Below are 20,717 nucleotides of genomic sequence, written 5' to 3'. Positions count from 1 at the left end.
ATGCTTACTATAGAGATGTACTGTTGTGGTCTGCTTTAGACGTCGACGTCAGCGTCTTTTTTGTTCAAAAACGTTGACGCTGACGCCAGACGCCGCGTACAGCATAAAATAGGAGACCATGGCCTTAAATTAAAGCGTGCATTGACGTAAAACTTGATTTCTGCGACAGCTGCATTTGTTAAATTCCTTAGCCAGGGGATTATAAAATCCAGTAATTATAAACAGCTCCAGGTGAGCGTGTAAATGCACGGGTCAGATACGTCTGTTTAAGGGCATTTTTTTTTTGTCCCCTACACTTTTTTTCAAATTTGGTATTTTTTATGTTATTTCTACTCAGAATCACGAGCTCTGTCTATCCTAATAGGAGAAAAAAAGTGTCCTAAGGTTTTTATTTCCATTACGTTACCATTTTTCATAGACTTTGTATGGCGGTCGCGGAATGGAAAGATCGAAAAATGTATGGAAATTTTGGGACACTTTTTTTCTCCTATTAGGATAGACAGAGCTCGTGTTCTGAGTAGAAATAACATAAAAAATGCCAAATTTGAAAAAAAAAGTGTAGGGGACAACAAAAAAAACGCCCTTAAACGAGGCCTAAGGCCTGACTTTAATCATAGGTTTCTCAATTTACAAAGCACAAATATGTCTGTGGCCTTAGGAGGATGTGCGCAATCAACTATACTTGAGTCTTCCCGATGAATGGCTAATTAAGAGTAGTCGCCGCGTTGATGATGATGATGATGAGAAACGTGTGACGCGATAGTGGCGCCCTCTGTCCGCACCGACCGACTCCACTGATCCAATTCAGTTTACACACATAATAATTATAAAATCATACCGTTTGTTCCGTTAGCTTGAAAGGTTTATAAATTTATTGTATTTAAAGAAATATTACGTTACTTTTGTACATTTGAATTTTGTTACTTGAATATATGTTATTATTTAAGCTGTTTATATTTAAATATGGTGTTTTCTACACGAATTGACGCAAGTTGTCTTACGTTAACTGTAGGCTTTTTTGTGTACGCAGTGGTCTGGTGTATTTGGTTTCTTCCTAATATCCGTGTACGAGATAAATTCCAATCAGCTAGCCGTATGTCGACATAGGGAGATAACTACGTTAGGTGTTTAAGGACATTTTTGATGCATTTGATATAAACTTTTTTTACTAGAAACCCAAGGGATTTCAATAAAGCGAAAATGTGACTTGTAAAAACCGATACCGATGTTTTTTGCACGAACGCTTTTACCACATGGATGTAATATATTGTACATTTGGGTCTAAATGTGCTGGGTGAATTGAGCTGACAGTTCCGTGCCAGGTTTTGCTATTGGCATATTGTGAAGCACAAAGATAGGTACTTGTACACGTTTAAACTTGTTTACCATGTTCAGAGATTTATGTTATCGATTTAGTGTGTTGCTTCGTGTTATTATTTAGTGACTTACTTGTTTATAGTAAGAAACATAGTTTCTATTATGGAGATATATGATTTTATCGTATTAACTTATTTGTTGTTATGTCTTTATTTGTATCGCGCCGTTAGAGGTCCGTTTGATAACGCACACGACATCAGACTGTCAATAGCAAAGCTTTAATTGAGATACAGCTGTCTGTTATGCTCAAAGATTATGTGAAATTGGAACTTAGCGCACAATATTGGAAACTTATCGATGTTAACCACTGATGCAATCTCTGTGTATGCCCTGTACATAGAAACGTTTCGGTTTGTGCACTAATGTGCCTGGACACGGGGCCGTGCCGTCCAGCTAGGGTTGCCAGATCGAAAGGCGCTATTATCGGGAAAAAATATAAATTTTTCGGGATTTTGGGCCTTAAGTCGGGAAAATGAACCATTCAAATTAAATTAATTGTATTAAAACAACGATATTTTACATTATTGGCAATATTACGTCAGCTGCTCTGCCCAATCTCACCACGCGCGCGCGATGACGGGCTCGACGCGGGTCGCTGGTTCGCTCGACGACAGTTCAGAACTTGAAATTATTGTTTTATAACGTGATGCTGTTTTTCGGGACAATGTTCACTTTGTCGGGAATCGGGAACACATGCTAAAAATCGGGACAATCCCGCCGAATCCCGACCATAAAAAAATAAATAAAAAAAAAAGTCATTTATTGTCGCAAACCACCATCTGGCAACCCTACGTCCAGCGCGAGGCGAACACGGTAAGCGGGGTCGCGGGACGTCCGCGGTGTTCCACTATAGACTGATGTTTTATATAATGGACGTCCACAAGACGCCCGACGTAATGTCTTCAATTACAGCGTAGCGTTTAAAAGGAAACAAAGCACAATGAACCTTATTGTATTGGTGATTAGTTATATTTTAAGAGCCCCGCGTGCCGCGCCGCGCGTGTCCGTGCGACGGACCGGGTCCGTGTCCCGGTACGGTTCTTACCTATATGATTTTACGGTTGGGCGATGACTACACAAATATTGCTAAAACTATATTATAGTCTAACGTTGCTTTACCTTTTGCGTGAGATTGTGAGAGTTTTAGCTTAAGTTTACGACTGAAGACGGATGCCTGTATGAAATATTGTAAATTATAATTTCTCATAAAATATAATTTTTTTCAGCTAGCAAGTTGTTTGAATTTTCCAAATCGATGTTTTATATAATTTAAGTAGGTAATTTAAATCACTTAACCTGTCGAATCCCACGATATGACGTCACCATAAGCGTTCTGGCTCATATATGAGCCGTGGGAGCTGACAGATGGATTTGTTCAGAAATACCATGATCGATTAACTATAGGTACTGAAATGTCTCGTTTTAAAGCAAAAGGTAGCACAATGTGGCTTGCCATAATGACGCCCTGACAGATTATTCGTTTAAGGATACAAGCAAATTTCGTCCTTTTGGTAAGCGACAAAATAGTACCTTTTGCTGGAAAACGTCACAAATAGTTGCATTTAAATCCGCTTCCGATTTATTCTTATGTGGACTTCGAAAGAAAGTAAAATAGTAATTTAAACTACTAAAATAAGTACAAAATACCGTACTACTACAATAACTAAAATTACACTTTTAAAGTATGTTCCACACACACGTTAAACATAATAGTATTTTATGTTAACTTAAAACAAAAGACTTCGTGCCTATTTCGTGTGCAGTGCAACTGGATCCAGATTTTACAACTCAATCGTTGTAAAATCTGGATTGACTGGAGTTGCCTAGTTTTTTTAATTTGTGCCAATATAGTTCAGTAGGTATATTCCATTACGAGCCATCACAATTGCGGCGGCAGCATAATTGGTTCCTACTATGTAATTAAATTTACTTATCGGTATATTATATCGGTAATTCACTTGGCGGCATTTATAGACCCGACATAAATGCCGCCAAGTGACAACACCCACGTGGTGTTAATATTAGTAATGTTACTTACATCAGAAATCTGGCTGATAACGGGCGATTAATGTTTCTATTGATGGATATTAATTCCATCAACTTTGTTTTACAGAATGTCTTTGCCAATATATTATTAAAACTAATGTACCGTGATGGGCGCGATGTGTTTCGTGCATAACGTTTGATGTCACAGTCAGATTAACCTCGGCCGACATGCCAATCGATGGCGAGCTTAATAACGGCTTAATGTTATTCAACAAAAATATAACCGCGGCCGAAAACTTAGCTATCGGCGCGGCTAAGATAGCCCTGAACAATTTTGAATGGAGATATGCCACCATGGTTTTCCATAACTCCTCAATTCTTCTCGGTTTAACTGCGTTCATGCAAATTTATCGGAAAAGTGTAATCGTCGCTAAAGGAACATTTCTGCATGGCGAAGAATCATCCGCAGTCAGAATCAGTCAGTTTGTGATATTCGGATCAGACTTGGTTGACATAATGAACACGCTAGACTGGATGCGGCATAGGGAATTCGACAACACCGGGAAATTCATCGTCATTTGCAATAACTGTGACGAACGAAAAGCGATGGACATATTCTGGAATCATAAGATCTTAAATGTGGTTTTTATCAATGATAGCTCTGGGACCAGCAGTTTAATTGGCTTCACTTATTCTATTTATGATAACGAGAAATGTGAAATAAGTCCACCTGAGCCACTTCCAGACTCCTGCATTCATAATTCTTGCATGAACGTATATCCTTTGAAACTCAGAAATTTACACAGATGCCAGATTATTGTGTCTACGTTTGAACAAGTCCCATTTATGTCTCTGAAGACAGGAACCCCAGAAGGCGCTGACGGCGATCTTTTACTTCTCATCGCTGAATCTTTGAACGCCACCTTAAAGGTGATGACTCCGCATCGTGGCGCCGGCTGGGGCCAGCTGGACAAGGACGGAAATTGGCTAGGATCTTTGGCAGACGTTTATCACGACCTCGCTAACTTCTCCATGACATCAGCGGCCATAACGCTGTCAAGATTTAAGGCGTTTCATTTGTCCACAGATTACCATTCGATAAACATGGCTTGGGTCACTCATCCCGCAATTCCACTTCCAGGTTGGCAAAAACTTCTCCGTCCATTTCAAATGAAAGCCAGAATATCTCTAGCTGTCACTTTTGTGCTCATTATATTAGTCGCCTTGTTCGTTAAAAGCAATTTGTGGGAGAAATTGAGTAAAAGAATTGCATCGGCACGTCCTCAAACATGTGTCCTGTTTTATTCTTGGACGATTTGCATGGGTATGCCCGCGACGTCGCTACCATCCAAACCGGCATTTCTGACCATGTTCCTCTTATGGATACTCTACTGTTTTATGATAAGAACGTTTTACCAGACATCACTTATTCGCGCTATGAAAGATAACTCGAACTATCCAGAATTTGAAAATCTTGAAGACATTTTAAATTCTGGTTATCCATTTGGTGGTGTGCCGGCTCTCAAGGATTACTATATGGATGTCCCTGAAGTGTATAACAACTGGAAACCCATCAACAGCACCGAGATCAATGACACTATGGTTAGTTTATCGAGGGGCATGAAGTACGTTCTAGCGATGAATAAAGTTACCGCCCAGAGTTTTATTTTAAAGCGTTATGGAGAGATACATATTGTGCCCCAGACGATTGCGACGAGTCCAACGGTTTTGTATTTTAAGAAATTCTCTCCGATGGCGGAGTCCCTGAATCTGGTTCTAGATCGATTGATAGAAGCTGGTTTTACTGAGAAATTGTATAAAAACCACGCAAGTATACATGCAGCAAAGAAGACTGATAGTGCGGCACCAATGAACTTCGAGCAGTACATGGGGTGTTATATAGTTTTGGCTGCCGGTTGGATAGTATCGATATTAGTATTGATTTGTGAGGTGTATTATTATAAATGCAGTGCCAGCCGACCAAATATTTGTTAGAAGTTGCTTAACTAAATAGTAACCTTATTTTCGATAGTCTTCAATGCGGTAAATTGATATATTTACCCTACATATATTATGTATAAGTAGTTTATTAAATGTTATGTAAGGAAATAGGTGCCTACGAGAACTTAAAGTAAACACACCCGAAGAAGAATAGTTCCTACCCTATTTAAAAGTCTAAAAAGAGGAGGAGATGCCTTAGTAAGTAAGACGTTATAAGAGTGCCTACACTACATCATCAACTGAGGGATGAATGAAAAAATATCGAGCAAGATAAGAAGTAGGTAAGTATCTGTACTTACCTACTTCTTATCTTGCTCGATATTTTTTCACGTAGTTAGTATAGTTAGTAGTGTTGACTCTCAAGTTTCATGAAGCGAAAGTAGAATACAAATCACGTGATATCCAATTTATTATTATATACCGACCTATGCTTACAAAGTCATCATTGGCCACAGCATCTTTGCAGATGATAGTTCCAGCTACTAAAGAGGTATTTTGAGGACACAATACCTCTTACAAAGTACACGTCCATATTCACACATTTTAGTCATCAAGCTACGTGAGGGTTGCCATATAGTAACCTCCCGGTATGGACATGTCCCCGAGAACAGTGTGCGAGGGTCGAATACAAACACAATTAAACTTCACTCGATAGCAAAGTTTGTTGAACCCATTCAGCGCTAATCACGACACGTTGTCGTTTTACCTCAACGAAGCATTTTCGCTACATACCGTGAAATCCATGTTATCGGCTACGACGTAGCGCTACGACCGTAGCTCATCGGTGAATGTGTTAACCCTCGTGCCTTGAAACCTTCGTAACGCTCGAGATTCCACTTTTTGAACCACATGCTAGGCTCGTGGTTCAAATTTGTAATATTGTCAATATTTGTACGAGGAGTTAACCTTTTGGACGCCAATGACCGATGTATCCGCACCGTAGGTTCAACGCCAAAGACCGATTAATCAGTCACAGACCACAGAGCAACATATACCTACGTGCATATGCATAAAGTTCAATTTCAGTTTTGACATTTCAATGACGTGGCGTCTGAGTGACAGCTTTTGTGTTTGACACGGCGTCGAAAAGGTTAAACAACAACTTTGCCATCTTGTAAAACTATTAAGTAGGTAACTTTATTTAAAAGCTTCGCGTCTAAATCGCTCACGTACGAGTAGGACATACCTATACGTATCAACGGTTTGTTTCATCCTCGCCGCGCCGCGCCGCGTTCGCGCGTTGGTCGCCTACGTAAGCCGTAGCGTTACAATGTCATTGAGAGCGTGGTGACGCGGGAACCTTCCTGAACAACGACAACAACTCAAAGCGTGATGGCCAGTCGCCTCCACCATGGAGCCGCACCGATACCACAGATTATATAAAACGGTAGGTATTTGCGTTTTCTTTGAGAGATAAAGATACTTATCTCTCAAAGAAAACGCAAATACGTCGTTTTGATACCTACACAAAAATACAATGGAGTGACTTTCAACGCGCCGCTCCCCGCACCGCGCACGGCGGCTCAACGCTAGGGTTGCCGAACTTGCCGACGCTTAGAAATGATAAATAAAATACCTACTTAAGGGCTATTCATAAATTACGTCATTTCATAGATGACGTAATTTATGAACAGACCCTTATACAGCGGAATGAAATAACATAAAATCTAAAGCTAAAATTTATCATTAATTTACAATTGTTTTACATAAAAATGTAATGCATGTTTTGTTTTCCAAAGTTAAGAACGTACTGTCGTTAAAATAAACTTTACCTACAAAGAACTTAAAAGTTTGCTTCCTATTTCAACTATGTCGATATCGAACGATAAATGTGTCATAATAAACACTACATGTCTAAAGAAATTCAATAGTACCTACCTACTACGTAGCTTGTAACTATCGTAAAAATTGGCAGTGCGGCGCGCGGTGACGTGCGTGCGTGAGCGCGCGCGCGCGTGGCAACCAACTGGCTTGCTTTTCTACCGTGAACGGGAACAGATTCGTAGGTATAAATCCGAGCTCGCGCGGAGAGTTCCATAGGCCTGCCGATACTATAGATAGGTTATACTTATACATAAGGAGCACAAATAATACTTCTATATTTATATCATTACCTACGAGCCAATCTGCTTTTTTTGATTAATTTGCGCATACCATTCATCTTTGTTATAGGTAGGTACTCGTTGCACACCGAAAAAGACAAGCTTAAACATTTAAGCTTGTCTTTTTCGGTGTGCGGGAGCTACCTTGTCTAGGCGCAACTAAAGATAATTTGCACAAGGCAAGTAAAAGCGCTTAAATTTTGGAACGCCTATAACCTATCTGGAATTATAAAATTATTGACCCAATAGCAATTATATTATACTCCTTAAAAGCTAATATCCAGAAAACAATGGTTGTAAAGTTAAAAAATAAATTAATGTAACGCCATAAAAAACTCGTAATTACACTTCTGTTCCAAATGCAGTCTATTAAGAATTGTTATTCATCGAAGAGATAACGACTGCAATATGTAGAGTGATCAGTTGGTAATCACTGATTTTTGTATAGCGTGACCCATCACTGTATGCGCTTATTTCATACAAATTACTTGTCCAGGATCGCAAAGCTGTATAAGGCAATTCAAACTTTTTCAAATGCCTCTAAACAATACCGAGTTGTTCATCAACGATAGTTTCCCATTTATAAGAAATATGAGCAAGATAGCTGCAAAAATCGCATTTTACAACTTTGAATGGCGATACGTTACTTTGGTGATGTTTAACAATATTAACTTAATCGGTATTGCGTCATTCTTGAGGCATTACAAGCAGTCAGTTGTGGTGAAAATGGGAAAATTTATACCTTACCACCGAGCTGTGATACCACAGTTCGTGTTGCTCGGCCAGACATCATCCGAATTAGCAGGTATGCTTCGGTGGCTAGCCCAGAACCAGTATGATACAAATGGAAAATTTGTGATCCTGTGCTATTCAACTGAAGATACTCGTAACACATGCAATGAGAAAGAAATTTTTGAAACTTTATCTAGTGTTTTCATTGTAAATGTTTTATTAATAAAGGGTTCTCTTGGCGACGAAGAGCCAACCGTATTGTCCTACTTTTTGGTTTTACCAGAGAAATGCATGAATAGTGAACCTGTTAAGCTGAACATTAGTTTGAACTGCCCAAATGATACTTGTTTCAAATCTGCATTCCCAGAAAAGTTTTTGAATATGTATCAGTGTCCTTTTATTGTTTCTACATTCGAGCAACACCCGTTCATGTATTTGAGCAATGATAGCGCGCCACAGGGTAAAGATGGTGATCTTTTGACTTTAGTGGTGGACATTTTGAACGCTTCACTTGTTATAAAAACGCCGAAGGAAGGCAGTGACTGGGGCAAATTAGTGAATAACAACTGGACGGGGTCTCTCGGCGACGTGTTCAACGGTCTAGCTCACGCTTCGATGTGCTCTGCTCCGCTGTCTCCAACTAAATACGCAAATTTTCAAATTTCTTTTACTTACAGTTCCATGGATATAGTATGGGCTACGGGCCTACCCGCCCTCAAGCCATCATGGGAAAAACTTTTATATCCTTTTCAAATATCCGTAAGGTTCATAATTTTCTTCCTGTTTATTGGGATAATTTTGACGAATACTTTTACTAAGACGCGTGTTTGGAGAAAAGCTATACGTGCGCTTAGAATTAGCCCGCCGAAGTCGAACTTACTGTTTTATTCTTGGATTATTTTTATGGGTCTGCCTATTGTTAAAATGCCCTCGAAGCCATCTCTTCTAATGGTGACCGGACTTTGGATTTGGGCTAGCTCTATTATCAGGACGGTGTACCAGGCGGAGCTGGTAAACATTATGAAACAGCGTATATATGAAGAGCCATTTGATACATATGAAGATGTTTTGGCAACCAAAAAACCTTTTGGAGGTCTTTCCATTTATAAGGAATACTATTCCGACGATAAATACGTTTATGAAAATTATATTGACAAAAGCTTATCGGAAGCACGCCTAACTGTAGACAGGATATCAAATGGATCGTTCGATTTCTTAATCGCTATGAAAAAAGAGTCAATTTATTTCAGATTAATGGAATTTAAAGGTACAAGGCAATTGCAAATAATTCCGAAAAAGATCGCAAACAGCCCAACCGTTATGTTTTTCAAGAAGTTTTCCTTCTTAGCTACTTCTGTGAGTCGCATCTTGAGTGTTTCTTTGGAAGGAGGGTTCAGCCAAAAGATGTATTCACGTTTCTTCGCAAAGGCGATTTCATTTCTTCGCCACTCGATGAACCAAGGCCCAGCTGCGCTACGGCTTGAACATTTCATGGGTAGTTTCATAATCTTGCTTGGCGGTTGGATTCTTTCTGCTATTTTCTTCGCCGTTGAAGTAATATGTGGGAAAATAGTCAATGCTAATGTTTATTCTTAATTAACACAACTGGATTACTTGTGTTTATACTGCTAATTTAATAGCTTAGTTTACATAGCTCACTACGCACAGCGATATATGTACACGAGTATTAATCCGCCGAGCAAAAAAAAAGCTACAAACGCCTTTAGTATGATGCTGCCTTCGGGGACCTGTTGAAAATAAACATGGCTAGGAGTAAATCAATAGAAATAACTTTCATGTTTTTAAATCACTACGCATATTTAATTTAAAGATAGCTTTCATATTATTGTACTTCTAATAAAAGTAATGTACCTGCTTGCTAAATAAGAATTTAAAATATCGATGGTTGTCCATTTTTATTTTTCTTACCTCCTTTGTCTTGTTCGACAAAATATTATCTATTTGCATATTCAATAATCAGTAGTCCGGCTAAGCTAAATTTGCACCGACTTAAATGGAACAAAGTGAGGGACGTCGGAGGTAAATCTTAAAACTCATATACGCGATTAAGTCCTGTTGTACAATTTAATAAAGTGAGGGTGTTTATAATTTGACATTAATGATGACATGGCCACACTTTGTCATTGCAAATGCCATGCAGAGTTAGCTTGGTCCGACTCTAATCAGTCATTTATTGGTTTCATACTTGCATAAGTTGGTATAAGTAGGTAATATATGAATTATCAACAGTTACGAGTATGAACCTTGTAACGGCATTGCAAGTTTCAACATAGGTATACCTACCTACTTTTTAATAACGATAGTTACTTATAAATTATACATATTAGGAATATAGGGGATATTTCATTTATTGTTTATTATTCAAAAGTTAAGTTAGGACATCTTAATTCATAATTTAATTTAATAACGTAGGTAAAAAAAAACCTTGCATCAAATAAATATATTTTACTCATTAATTATTTTAATAACATACATTAAAAAAACTCACTTCCTGGCCAAGGCAAGACGTAAAACTTTAGACAAACCACGGGCGGTAATTCGTAAAGCCCCAGATCGCATATTTCGACCTGCGATTTACCTGCGATCGCGCATTCACGAATTCACCTCCCTAGGTATGTAATGTACCATTCTTGTATTCCAATTACGAAGTTTCAAGTCTTTCCTTTGACAAATATTTTTTAACCACTTTTTAACTCCCTGACTAAAATTGTATCTAAGTACCTATCTACGACGATTCAAGCCCTTAACTAAAAAAAATCTTTCCACTTTTACACCACATTAGGAAATGAATTTTCAAACATTTCTTGTTCTCTAATATTGTGTGTTTCTTTTTCGCACAGACTCTATTTCGTACCTACATAATATTATAAAAAGTAATTAAAATGAATGCGTGCGCATTTGTCAGGATTACTACCCATAACCTAGGGTAGTTAAAAAAATCCATTTCCAATACCTACATTATTAAAACTAATGCATCGTGATAGACAATTAGGTCATTTAGTGCATAATAATAAGCAATTTGACAATACCGGTGAATTTATTGTCATTTGCAAGAACTGCGACGAGCGTGAAGCGATAGACATCGTTTGGAATCACAAGATAACAAACGTGGTTTTTATTAATTATAGTTCCAGAGCTAGCAATTTAATTGGTTTCACATATTCTGTTTATGATAACGAAAAATGTGAAATAAGTTTACCTCACCCACTTCAGGAAACCTGCATTCAAAATTATTTCACATGATACTTAAAAATTTTCACAGGCGTCCGATTATTGTATCTACGATAATTCAGGCCCCCCTTATGTCTCTGGAGTCGGGAACCCCGCAAGGCGCAGACGGTGACCTCTTGCTTCCCATCGCAGATGCCTTAACCGCCACTCTGGAGATAATGACTCCACATTATGTAGGTACTCCTGACGTGTAATTAACTTTATCAATAAAATATGAAAGAAAAGAACAATTGGGCTCCGGCTTTGGGCAGCTAAACAACAGTTATTGGTCAGGATCCTTGGCAGACGTTTAATGACCTTGCTAATTTCTCTATGACATCCCCATGTATAACGCTGACCAGAAGCATAGATTTTCATATACGTTTCGACCAATATTCTTTGGGTTACACATCTTGCAATGCCGCTGCCAGCTTGGCAAAAACTTCTACGACCATTTCAAATAATAGCGAGGATATCTGTAGTTGTTACATTTTTATTCGTTATACTGGTAGCTGTGTTCCTCAAAAGCAAATACTGGACTAAAATTTCCGAAAGAATAATTACGGAAGTGCCACCTCATAAATGCTTCTTGTTCAATGCTTGGGCAATTTTCATGGGTATGCCGACGACGATATTGCCTTCAAAACCGGTATGATATAATTTTTGCTTTGGGTAATCTTATTGTTTTATGATACGAACGTTCTATCAGACATCACTTATACGCGCCATGAAAAATAACTATAATTCTCCAGAATTCGAAAATCTTGAAGTCATTTTAAATTCTGGTTATCCATTTGGTGGTATACTTACCATCGCTCAAGGAGTTTTTCATTGACGTTCCTAAAATAACAACTGCAAACCCATTAACAGCACCGACATTTTTAAAACCATGGTCCGTTTATCGAAAGGAATGAAGTATGTTGTGGCTGTGAAAAAGGTTACTGCTAATAATTTTATTTCAGAACATAATGGCAATTTACATATTGTGCCCCAGACCATACTGACGAGTCCCACTGTTTTATTTTTTAAGAAATTTTCTCCAATGGTGGAGTCCGTGAATCAAGTATTTGAGCGATTAAATGAAGGCGGTTTTATTGACAAGTTCTATAGGAATCATGCCAATATGCAAACATTGAAGAAGATAATATATATATACTTTATATTATAAAGTTCAGTAGCAATGAACGTTGGACACTACGCGGGATGTTACGTAGTATTGGCCTCTGGATGGATTGTATCGATACTAGTTTTCTCAACATTAGACAAAGGCTGTATAATAAAATGATTGATTAGCTCGTGCTCTTTATCAACACTGACAATTATTTATAGTGTACTATATTTGTAACAAATCTCGCAAACTATAAATAATTGTCAGTGTTGATCATAGACTTAAAGAGCACGAGCTTTAATCAATCATTTTATTATACAGCCTTTGTCTAATATTGAAAAAACTGGATTGAAAAGGACACATATACGAAATGATAAGCCCAAGAAATGGTATTTAATATAATTTAGCTAAGGTATTCGGGTATTTACGAATGAACGAATAGTGGCGGATAATTCCGAAAGCTGACTCTTACTACAACGGAATACGAGTGATTTTACAATGATTTTCGGGATTACCCGATTTCCGGAATTACCCGAATAAACCTTACCTACTTATTTTCACTAAAATAAAGCTAAGTATCTGTTAGGAGCTGACTTTTGCTTCTCGTCTGCATTCCTCCTCTGAATTAAACAATGAACTTTTTTGTGATGGTACTATTTATTGACCTACCACAGAAATCTTAGTAAAATTAATTGATCAGTAGAACACTGAGCTGAACTTCCCTCCAGACCTGAAAACAATAAATAAATGTATATAAAAGAAAAGCCATAACACATGCTTTTAAATTGTGCAATATTTACTAGATAGCAACGCCACGCAAAAAATTATCTAACTTATTACGACTACGATAATCACGATACATTGCACTCAATCTTCCCAAAGAGTCAAAAAATGCAAGCATAAAAAGGTTTATTCATTTATAATAATTATGTTCGTAGTGCGATGAAATCACTTTTACACTATAGGTCAAAGTGCATTAAAAAAATAACTACGTATTCACCTAAAAGGTAATAAATGTAACATGCGCATTAGTAAGTAATTACAGATTTTATTTAATAGCGTGACAAATTACTGTAAGCCCTAATTTCATGCAGACTACGTGTGCCGGACTACAATGTTTTGAGTCCAACACTTTAAAATGGCTTTGAACAATTCACAGCTTTTCATCAACAACGAATTTCTATTCATTAGACACATGAGTAAGTTAGCTGCAAAAATTGCATTTTATAATTTTGAATGGCGATACGTTACTTTGGTTATGTTTAACAATATTAAGTTACTTGGTTTGGCGGCGTTCTTAAGCAATTACAACCAGTCAGTACAGTTAAAACTGGGACAATTTATACCTCAGCGTCGACTCGCATCAATACATCAATTCGTGTTGTTTGGACAGGAATCTTCAGAGATAGCAGATATGCTTCGATGGCTTGCCCGGAACCAATATGATACAACAGGAAAATATGTCATTTTGTGCTATTCTATCGAAGGTGAAAAATGTAGTGACAAAGTTATTTTTGAAACATTATCCAGTGTTTTTATAGTAAATGTGTTATTAATTAAAGGTTCCCTCGGAGACAAACAACCCACAATATCTTCGTATTTTCTAGTTTTGCCAGAGAAATGCCTGAATAGTGATCCTGTAAAGTTAAACATAAGTTTAAACTGCGCGGATGATTCTTGTTTTAAATCCGTATACCCAGAAAAGTTTTCGAATATGTATCAGTGCCCTTTTATTGTATCAACATTTGAACAACATCCTTTTATGTATTTGAGCAATGATAGCGCTCCAGGAGGTAAAGACGGTGATCTTTTGACTTTAGTGGTGGATATTTTGAACGCTTCACTTGTCATAAAAACACCGAAAGATGGCAGTGACTGGGGCGAATACGTGAACAACAACTGGACGGGGTCTCTCGGCACAGTGTTCAAAGGCGTAGCTGATGCTGCGATGTGCTCCGCTCCGCTTTCTCCTGATAAATATGCAAATTTTCAAATTTCTTTCACGTACAGTTCCATGGATATAGTGTGGGCTGCAGGCCTACCTGCCATGAAGCCGGCCTGGGAAAAACTGTTATACCCTTTGCAAATTAACGTAAGAATGCTAATTTTTATTTTATTCATTGGAATAATTTTTATAAATACACTTACAAAGACGCGTTCTTGGAGAAAAGTTATACGAGCCCTGAAAATAAGCCCGCCGAAGTCGAACTTGCTGTTTTATTCTTGGGTTATATTCATGGGGCTGCCTATAATTAAAATGCCCTCAAAGCCATCTCTACTAATGGTGGTCGGAATCTGGATTTGGTTTTGCTTTATTATCAGAACGGTGTACCAGGCGGCGCTGATAAGCATTATGAAACATAATATTTATGACGAGCCATTTAAAACATTTGAAGACGTCCTAGCAACCAAAAAGCCATTTGGAGGTATCGCTATTTACAAAGAGTACTATTCAGATGATAATTTCATATACAATAATTATATAGTCATGAATCTAGCAGAAGCACGCCAAACTGCAGACAGTATTTCAAATGGAAGTTTAGACTTTGTGATTGCTATGAACAAGGAGACAGTTTATTTTAGGCTAATGAAGTATGCTGGTACAAGAAATTTGCAAATAATACCGAATAAGATTGCAAATAGCCCAACTGTTATATTTTTCAAGAAGTTTTCTCACTTTACAGCTCCTGTGAGTCGTATCTTGAGTGCTTCTCTGGAAGGCGGATTTAGTGAAAGAATGTATGCCCGTTACTTCAGAAGGGGCATTTCATTGCTTCGCAACTCGAAGCATCAACGCACAGAAGCGCTTCGCCTGGAACATTTTATGGGCAGTTTTTTTACTTTACTCGGCGGTTACGTTATTTCAGTTATATTTTTTGCTGTTGAAGTAATATGTGGAAGAATTGTAAATTCTCAATATTAATTGTATGTACTTACTGGCGTAGGTTGTGTGTTACTACTATTATAAATATTGGAATTTGTATCCATACCTATCATGTAACTATTAGATGTTTGTTACTTTTTTAATCTAAAAATATTAGTTACCGACTTTTACGCGGAAGAAGTCACAGGCGGGCTAGATAATATTTTAAGTTTCCTGTAACATGGACAGTCCATTATAACAAATGAAAATAAATACTTCTGTCCTGACACAACTGGTATTTAATTTTAAAGAACAAAATTAACTTTTTGGAGCAGCTACAACACTGTCAGAAAGTTAGTAGTAAGCCGAGGCAGGTTACTGTAATAGAACAGGGGCCTTATTCGACATGCCACTTTTGACGTCGCATGTTGAAGTTCATTTGAATCTGAACAATCATGGGTTGTCGAATAGGTAAAGTGTGTCACCTGTCAGTGAATCTCATGTAAACAAATCATTTCATCGCTAGACTTGGTTGTCTATTGGTATGGCCGCCATGTTTGGATTTATGACATTTAAAAGGGGATTCTATGGCATAGAGTAAACTGCATTTCTATTTTCTATAGTTTTTTGATTCCTCTACTCGACGCAAGATGGAGTTAACAGTCAAATTTCGATCTTGGCGTTATAAAAATAAACCGCAAGAACATGACATGCAGTTGCGTTGGTGTAGATCTATCATGAAAACGAATATATGACAAATGTCCAGAATTAAAAAAAACTTGACAATAAACATACAGCAATACATATACCACTAAATGTCAAAAAGAAAACAGATTTAGTATAATAAAGGTAACAAATTATATATAAAGTTTAAATTTTAAACCAATCGTCGTGGGTCCTAACCCCGGCTCTTAGCAATGAACTTCTTGTAACTTGTGTGAAAAATATCATTTGATATTACACCAATTACTTTATGGTGAAGTAAAATATCATGAGTCATGAGGAAGACGGAGTAGCCAGTAGCCACAATAAGCTATATTTTTGTCCTCTGGGTTAGATGGCAGTGAAATAGGGAGAGATAGTGAAGAATGCGGCAAAATAAGCATTTATTGTGTTGTTAGTAGTTAGTAGACTAGTTTTTTTTCTAAAAATGAAAATTGACGCAACAGCAAGCTCATAGCCCCCTATGAGCCAGTCTGTTAGGTGCAGGCTTAAGGGCTAATCCCGGGGGAAGCGGAGCGTCGGCGACTAGCTGGTGCATCTGCTTATTAACCTCTTCTCACTTTTACCTCAGGTCCTTTGATTAATAAATTAAGGTAAAATTCGTAAGAACTAGTGCCTGTGTCATATTCTAAATTGGACGCTATGCCTAATTAGTTGTTATAAATTAAATACAATAATTATTTATTTAATTAAATTTATAACAACGCAACGTGGGGTTATTCATGACGAATTTTAATGGCTTATATAAGACAGCGGTCGTATATTGCCTCAGAAATTTGGATTTTGTCAGTTTGAATGAACAGCAAACTGGAGACATTGAGATTAATTTTAAACTTATTATTTTAGGTGTTCGTAAGAAATAAGGTATTGACAGACATTGACGGAAAATCGCGAAAACCCAGCCAGGTGCGTCGGACCACGCAAAACGGAGGAGGATTCCATACTTACTTCTTCTACCATGTATGGATATGCCAAATAGCAACAAAAAAGCCGAACAAAAATACCGTTTCTTCGCAGCACTAGATTTCAGTCCTTTTTTTAGAAAAGTAATATGTTTAGGTACATAATATATATATATATATATGTAAGTAATTCTGTTATGTGAAACTTATATGTTGTGTTACGAGACTTACGAGTAGGTAACTTTAAACTTTAACAGCCTAACAGATCCCAATAAGGCCTAGTTTACCCTCTGGGTTGGAAGGTCAGATGGCAGTTGCTTTCGGAAAAACTAGTGCCTACGCCAATCCTTGAGATTAATTGTCAAGCGAACAATAGGTTCTCATGATCCGTGGCAAAATCGAGATAACGCGAGGAAGAATAACTTTGTCACAAGAATATTTGGCCAAATATAAATCCTTACTCTCGTGTATTTGACCTACCTACTCGTATTGAGTCGTATTTTGCCACCTAGTAGCCTCGAATTGGTTGTTATATGTGGCTTTCCATAAATTAAGGGTCCTTATGCTTCAATAAGGACGTTTTCATGGGGTCCCGTTGTTTCCCATAAAGTTTTAAGTCATAATGTATTGTTTGTCATATTATCATTACTCATAAAACTGAAACCGTTAACATTTCAAGATTTTAGTTAGGTTATCCTATAGATAGGTTAGGTTAGGTTAGATTTGTTTTATGGCAATCGTGAAAAGTGACGCGTTTCTGAACCAAATGAATTATGACTAACGAAAATTCGAGCAAACAATACATTATGGCTTAAAACTATCTGGGAAACAATAGAAACCCCGTTTTCATCTGAAGTTGCAATAGAAATTGAAAAAGCCACATTTTTTCAAGCTTTTACTTAGTTTCATCTGTCCCGTTGGTTGTCTGTCTGTTCCAATGTGGTTCCAATCAAATCATGCAAATTAAATCCCAACAAAAACATAAATGTGTAGAAAATCCTGAAATTATAAAGGATTTGTCTTGGCTAGTTTTTAACAACAAACCAAGTTTTTGAAAAACTAACAGAAAAATATATATTACCTATATGTCTATACGTAAAAACTAGCCAAGACAAATCCTTTATAATTTCAGGATTTTCTACACAGCACAGAACTTGGCACCCATATAGATCTCAATTCTTTTGTCGGCGAGTTAACAACGACACATATTCTCAATATTGAACTTGGCTCTCATTTCACATTTATGTTTTTGTTGGGATATCATTACTTTTTGTACAGAAATTACTATAGTATTCATCATGAAAGCAGTTTGCCTAAGCTGAAAAGGAGACCCTCGCTAACGCGCGGTTAATTGTCAAAAAGTTTCAGTTTCACATTTTTTCTTTTGTATACGCCTTATAGTCTACTTTCATTCCAAATATCAAGTTTCTAAGTAATCTAGAAGTGGGTTAGGTTTTTGGTCTATAAGTATTTTTTTTTCATCGATATATCAATAATTTCCAGTTTTCAGATTTTTCCCTCTATATGCACCTAATAGTCTACCTTGATGCCAAATATCAAGTTTCTAAGTCATCTAGAAGTGGGTTAGGTTTTTGGTCTATAAGTATTAATTATTATTTTTCCATCGAAATATCAATAATTTCCAGTTTTCACATTTTTCCTTCTATATGCACCTAATAGTCTACTTTGATGCCAAATATCAAGTTTCTAAGTGATCTAGAAGTGGGTTAGGTTTTTGGTCTATAAGTATTAATTATTATTTTTTTTCCATCAAAATATCAATCATTTCCAATTTTCACATTTTTCCTTCTATATACACCTAATAGTCTACCTTGATGCCAAATTTCAAGTTTCTAGGTCACCTGGAAGTGGGTTAGGTTTTTGATCTATATGTCAGTCAGTCACAAAAATGCCGGTTTTTAAAGGTTAATTTATCAATAACAGTTTGAGCTATGTTTATGAAATAGTGTATTTTGAACAAGCTAAGGGACTTGAATACATGTGCCAAATTTCATGTGTGTAGGTTAAGTAGGTTTCAAGTTGTGAAGGGGTCAAAAGTAGCTCGAAATGGTTCGTGTAATATTACACACGGTTGCTGCGTCGCCAGTTCCTTTTTCTTTGAACTTGGCTGGACACGCTACCGCGTGTCTAGATTTGACCCACTTCTCGGGTGTTCAATGAAGCTGAAAATTTACATAAGTACATAATATGTAATATGGGTGACAATACAATATTTTTATGGTTACCATCGAGCTGATCTGATGGTGATGATACAGACAAGTGGTCTTTTAAGTCTTTTTAACTTTGTGATAAAACAACGCAACTTAATTATATAGTGTGTCAAAGGACTGTTCCATTTCAAACATAGACAGAGAGATTCATACTATCTTTGTCTTACACTAGTACTAGCACCCAAAAGAAAAGGATGAGTATAGTTTTTTTGGTTCCTATTTACTGACAAGATTTGGTTGACCCGCTATATTTGAAAATATTTAAAGAAAAATACAGTCAGAAATTAGAAATTTTGTTATCTAACCTCTATCACTCTTGCATATTCGAGCGATAAAGAGGCAAATAGCTGAGTTTCGATTTTCGCACTTCCCGATAGGCCCCTTTGTAAACAAACCGCCTTGATGTGTCTATGTCAAATTATTAATTGTCTGTGAAAACTTGTTAAAAAAAAGTTTAAAACAAAGGCGTAGGCAAAGAGTAGTATAATATGTATATAGCTGGTCAACCAAATCATGTCAGTAAAAAAAGGCACGAAATTCAAATCTTTCATGGGACGATATCCCTTCGCGCCTACATTTTTCAAAATTGCCGCCTTTTTCTACTGTCAAGATCTGGTTGACCAAGTATACCTATATAGCGCTGGCGGTACACCGAGAAATTCAGTAAAATGCTGCAAATGATGTTAAAGGTATGAAAATCGGTACGATTGATCTGTAGAACATTTGAAACAATTTGACCCGAAGCACCAACAAATAAAAAAAAACGAGAGGAGTTATGACGTCATCTTTTTTTGTAAGGAATAAAAAAATATTGTTTAAAAACCTATCGTGTTTGGTATTAAACGAAAGGGCTTTCTGAGCCGATTCCAAACATATATCACATCATTACATTTCAGTATTTTTTTTTAAATTATAATATAAATAATTTTCAAAACATACCAATTAAGTTTGGGTTTCTCCAGATACAATACGGTAATTTTTTTTTTGTAAAATATACCTCTAATCTTATACCTAATATCCTCATATCTAACCCTAATAAAGCAATTTTGAAATTATATACATTTAGGTTTTTTTTTATTTTTCAATTTTACATAGTGTGATCTATGAATCTCTCAATTAAATATTTAAAAAGAAAGCATAAAATTAATATATAACGGTTTTTTTCAGAAAGTCGCTTATATCTCGGAATCTATAAGTCGTAGTAAAAATTGTCTATGTAATAATTAAGAAAGAATTAACCGAAAAAACTCACCTTTAACGTCCCCCCTTTCCCGAGTTCTCCACCCCCCACTCATCAGAACTTTTTCTTACTTAAAGCTTAGATATTACCAAAGGAACATGTAATAGTATTTTATGCAACTGTTGTTTAAGAGAGGTCAAAAAAGGCGAGTGGCGTGAGCAACAATAACAACAAACAACAACCGGAAATTGTTAATAAAGACGCCACTAGTATTTTTTGAC

The 20,717-nt window shown here is 36.8% G+C and overlaps 3 protein-coding genes and 1 pseudogene across 3 annotated transcripts; all 4 read left to right on the top strand.

Annotated features, from left to right (window-relative positions):
- Nucleotides 1–3,503: 3,503 nt before the first annotated feature.
- Nucleotides 3,504–5,367, top strand: LOC134649450 (uncharacterized). Its single transcript, XM_063504203.1, has one exon. It carries the CDS (start codon nt 3,592–3,594, stop codon nt 5,356–5,358), a length of 1,767 nt encoding a protein of 588 aa, XP_063360273.1. The 5' UTR covers nt 3,504–3,591; the 3' UTR covers nt 5,359–5,367.
- Nucleotides 5,368–8,018: 2,651 nt separating this feature from the next.
- Nucleotides 8,019–9,797, top strand: LOC134649848 (uncharacterized). The gene has a single exon (XM_063504683.1). It carries the CDS (start codon nt 8,058–8,060, stop codon nt 9,792–9,794), a length of 1,737 nt encoding a protein of 578 aa, XP_063360753.1. The 5' UTR covers nt 8,019–8,057; the 3' UTR covers nt 9,795–9,797.
- Nucleotides 9,798–9,961: 164 nt separating this feature from the next.
- LOC134649759 (uncharacterized) lies at nt 9,962–12,271 on the top strand (annotated as a pseudogene).
- A 1,226-nt stretch (nt 12,272–13,497) lies between these two features.
- LOC134649846 (uncharacterized) lies at nt 13,498–15,460 on the top strand. The gene has a single exon (XM_063504682.1). The coding sequence runs from the start codon at nt 13,676–13,678 to the stop codon at nt 15,458–15,460; it is 1,785 nt and encodes a 594-aa protein (XP_063360752.1). The 5' UTR covers nt 13,498–13,675.
- Nucleotides 15,461–20,717: the final 5,257 nt, after the last annotated feature.

The sequence above is a fragment of the Cydia amplana genome, chromosome 7, assembly GCF_948474715.1.
Source record: "Cydia amplana chromosome 7, ilCydAmpl1.1, whole genome shotgun sequence".
Classification (NCBI taxonomy): domain Eukaryota; kingdom Metazoa; phylum Arthropoda; class Insecta; order Lepidoptera; family Tortricidae; genus Cydia; species Cydia amplana.
The sequence above is the reverse complement of the archived record's forward strand: the minus strand, read 5'-3'. Positions and strand labels throughout refer to the sequence as shown.

Bases quoted from the DNA above. Each gene is read 5' to 3' on its own strand.
- LOC134649846 (XM_063504682.1), top strand. From the start codon at position 13,676: ATGGCTTTGAACAATTCACAGCTTTTCATCAACAACGAATTTCTATTC.
- LOC134649848 (XM_063504683.1), top strand. From the start codon at position 8,058: ATGAGCAAGATAGCTGCAAAAATCGCATTTTACAACTTTGAATGGCGA.
- LOC134649450 (XM_063504203.1), top strand. From the start codon at position 3,592: ATGCCAATCGATGGCGAGCTTAATAACGGCTTAATGTTATTCAACAAA.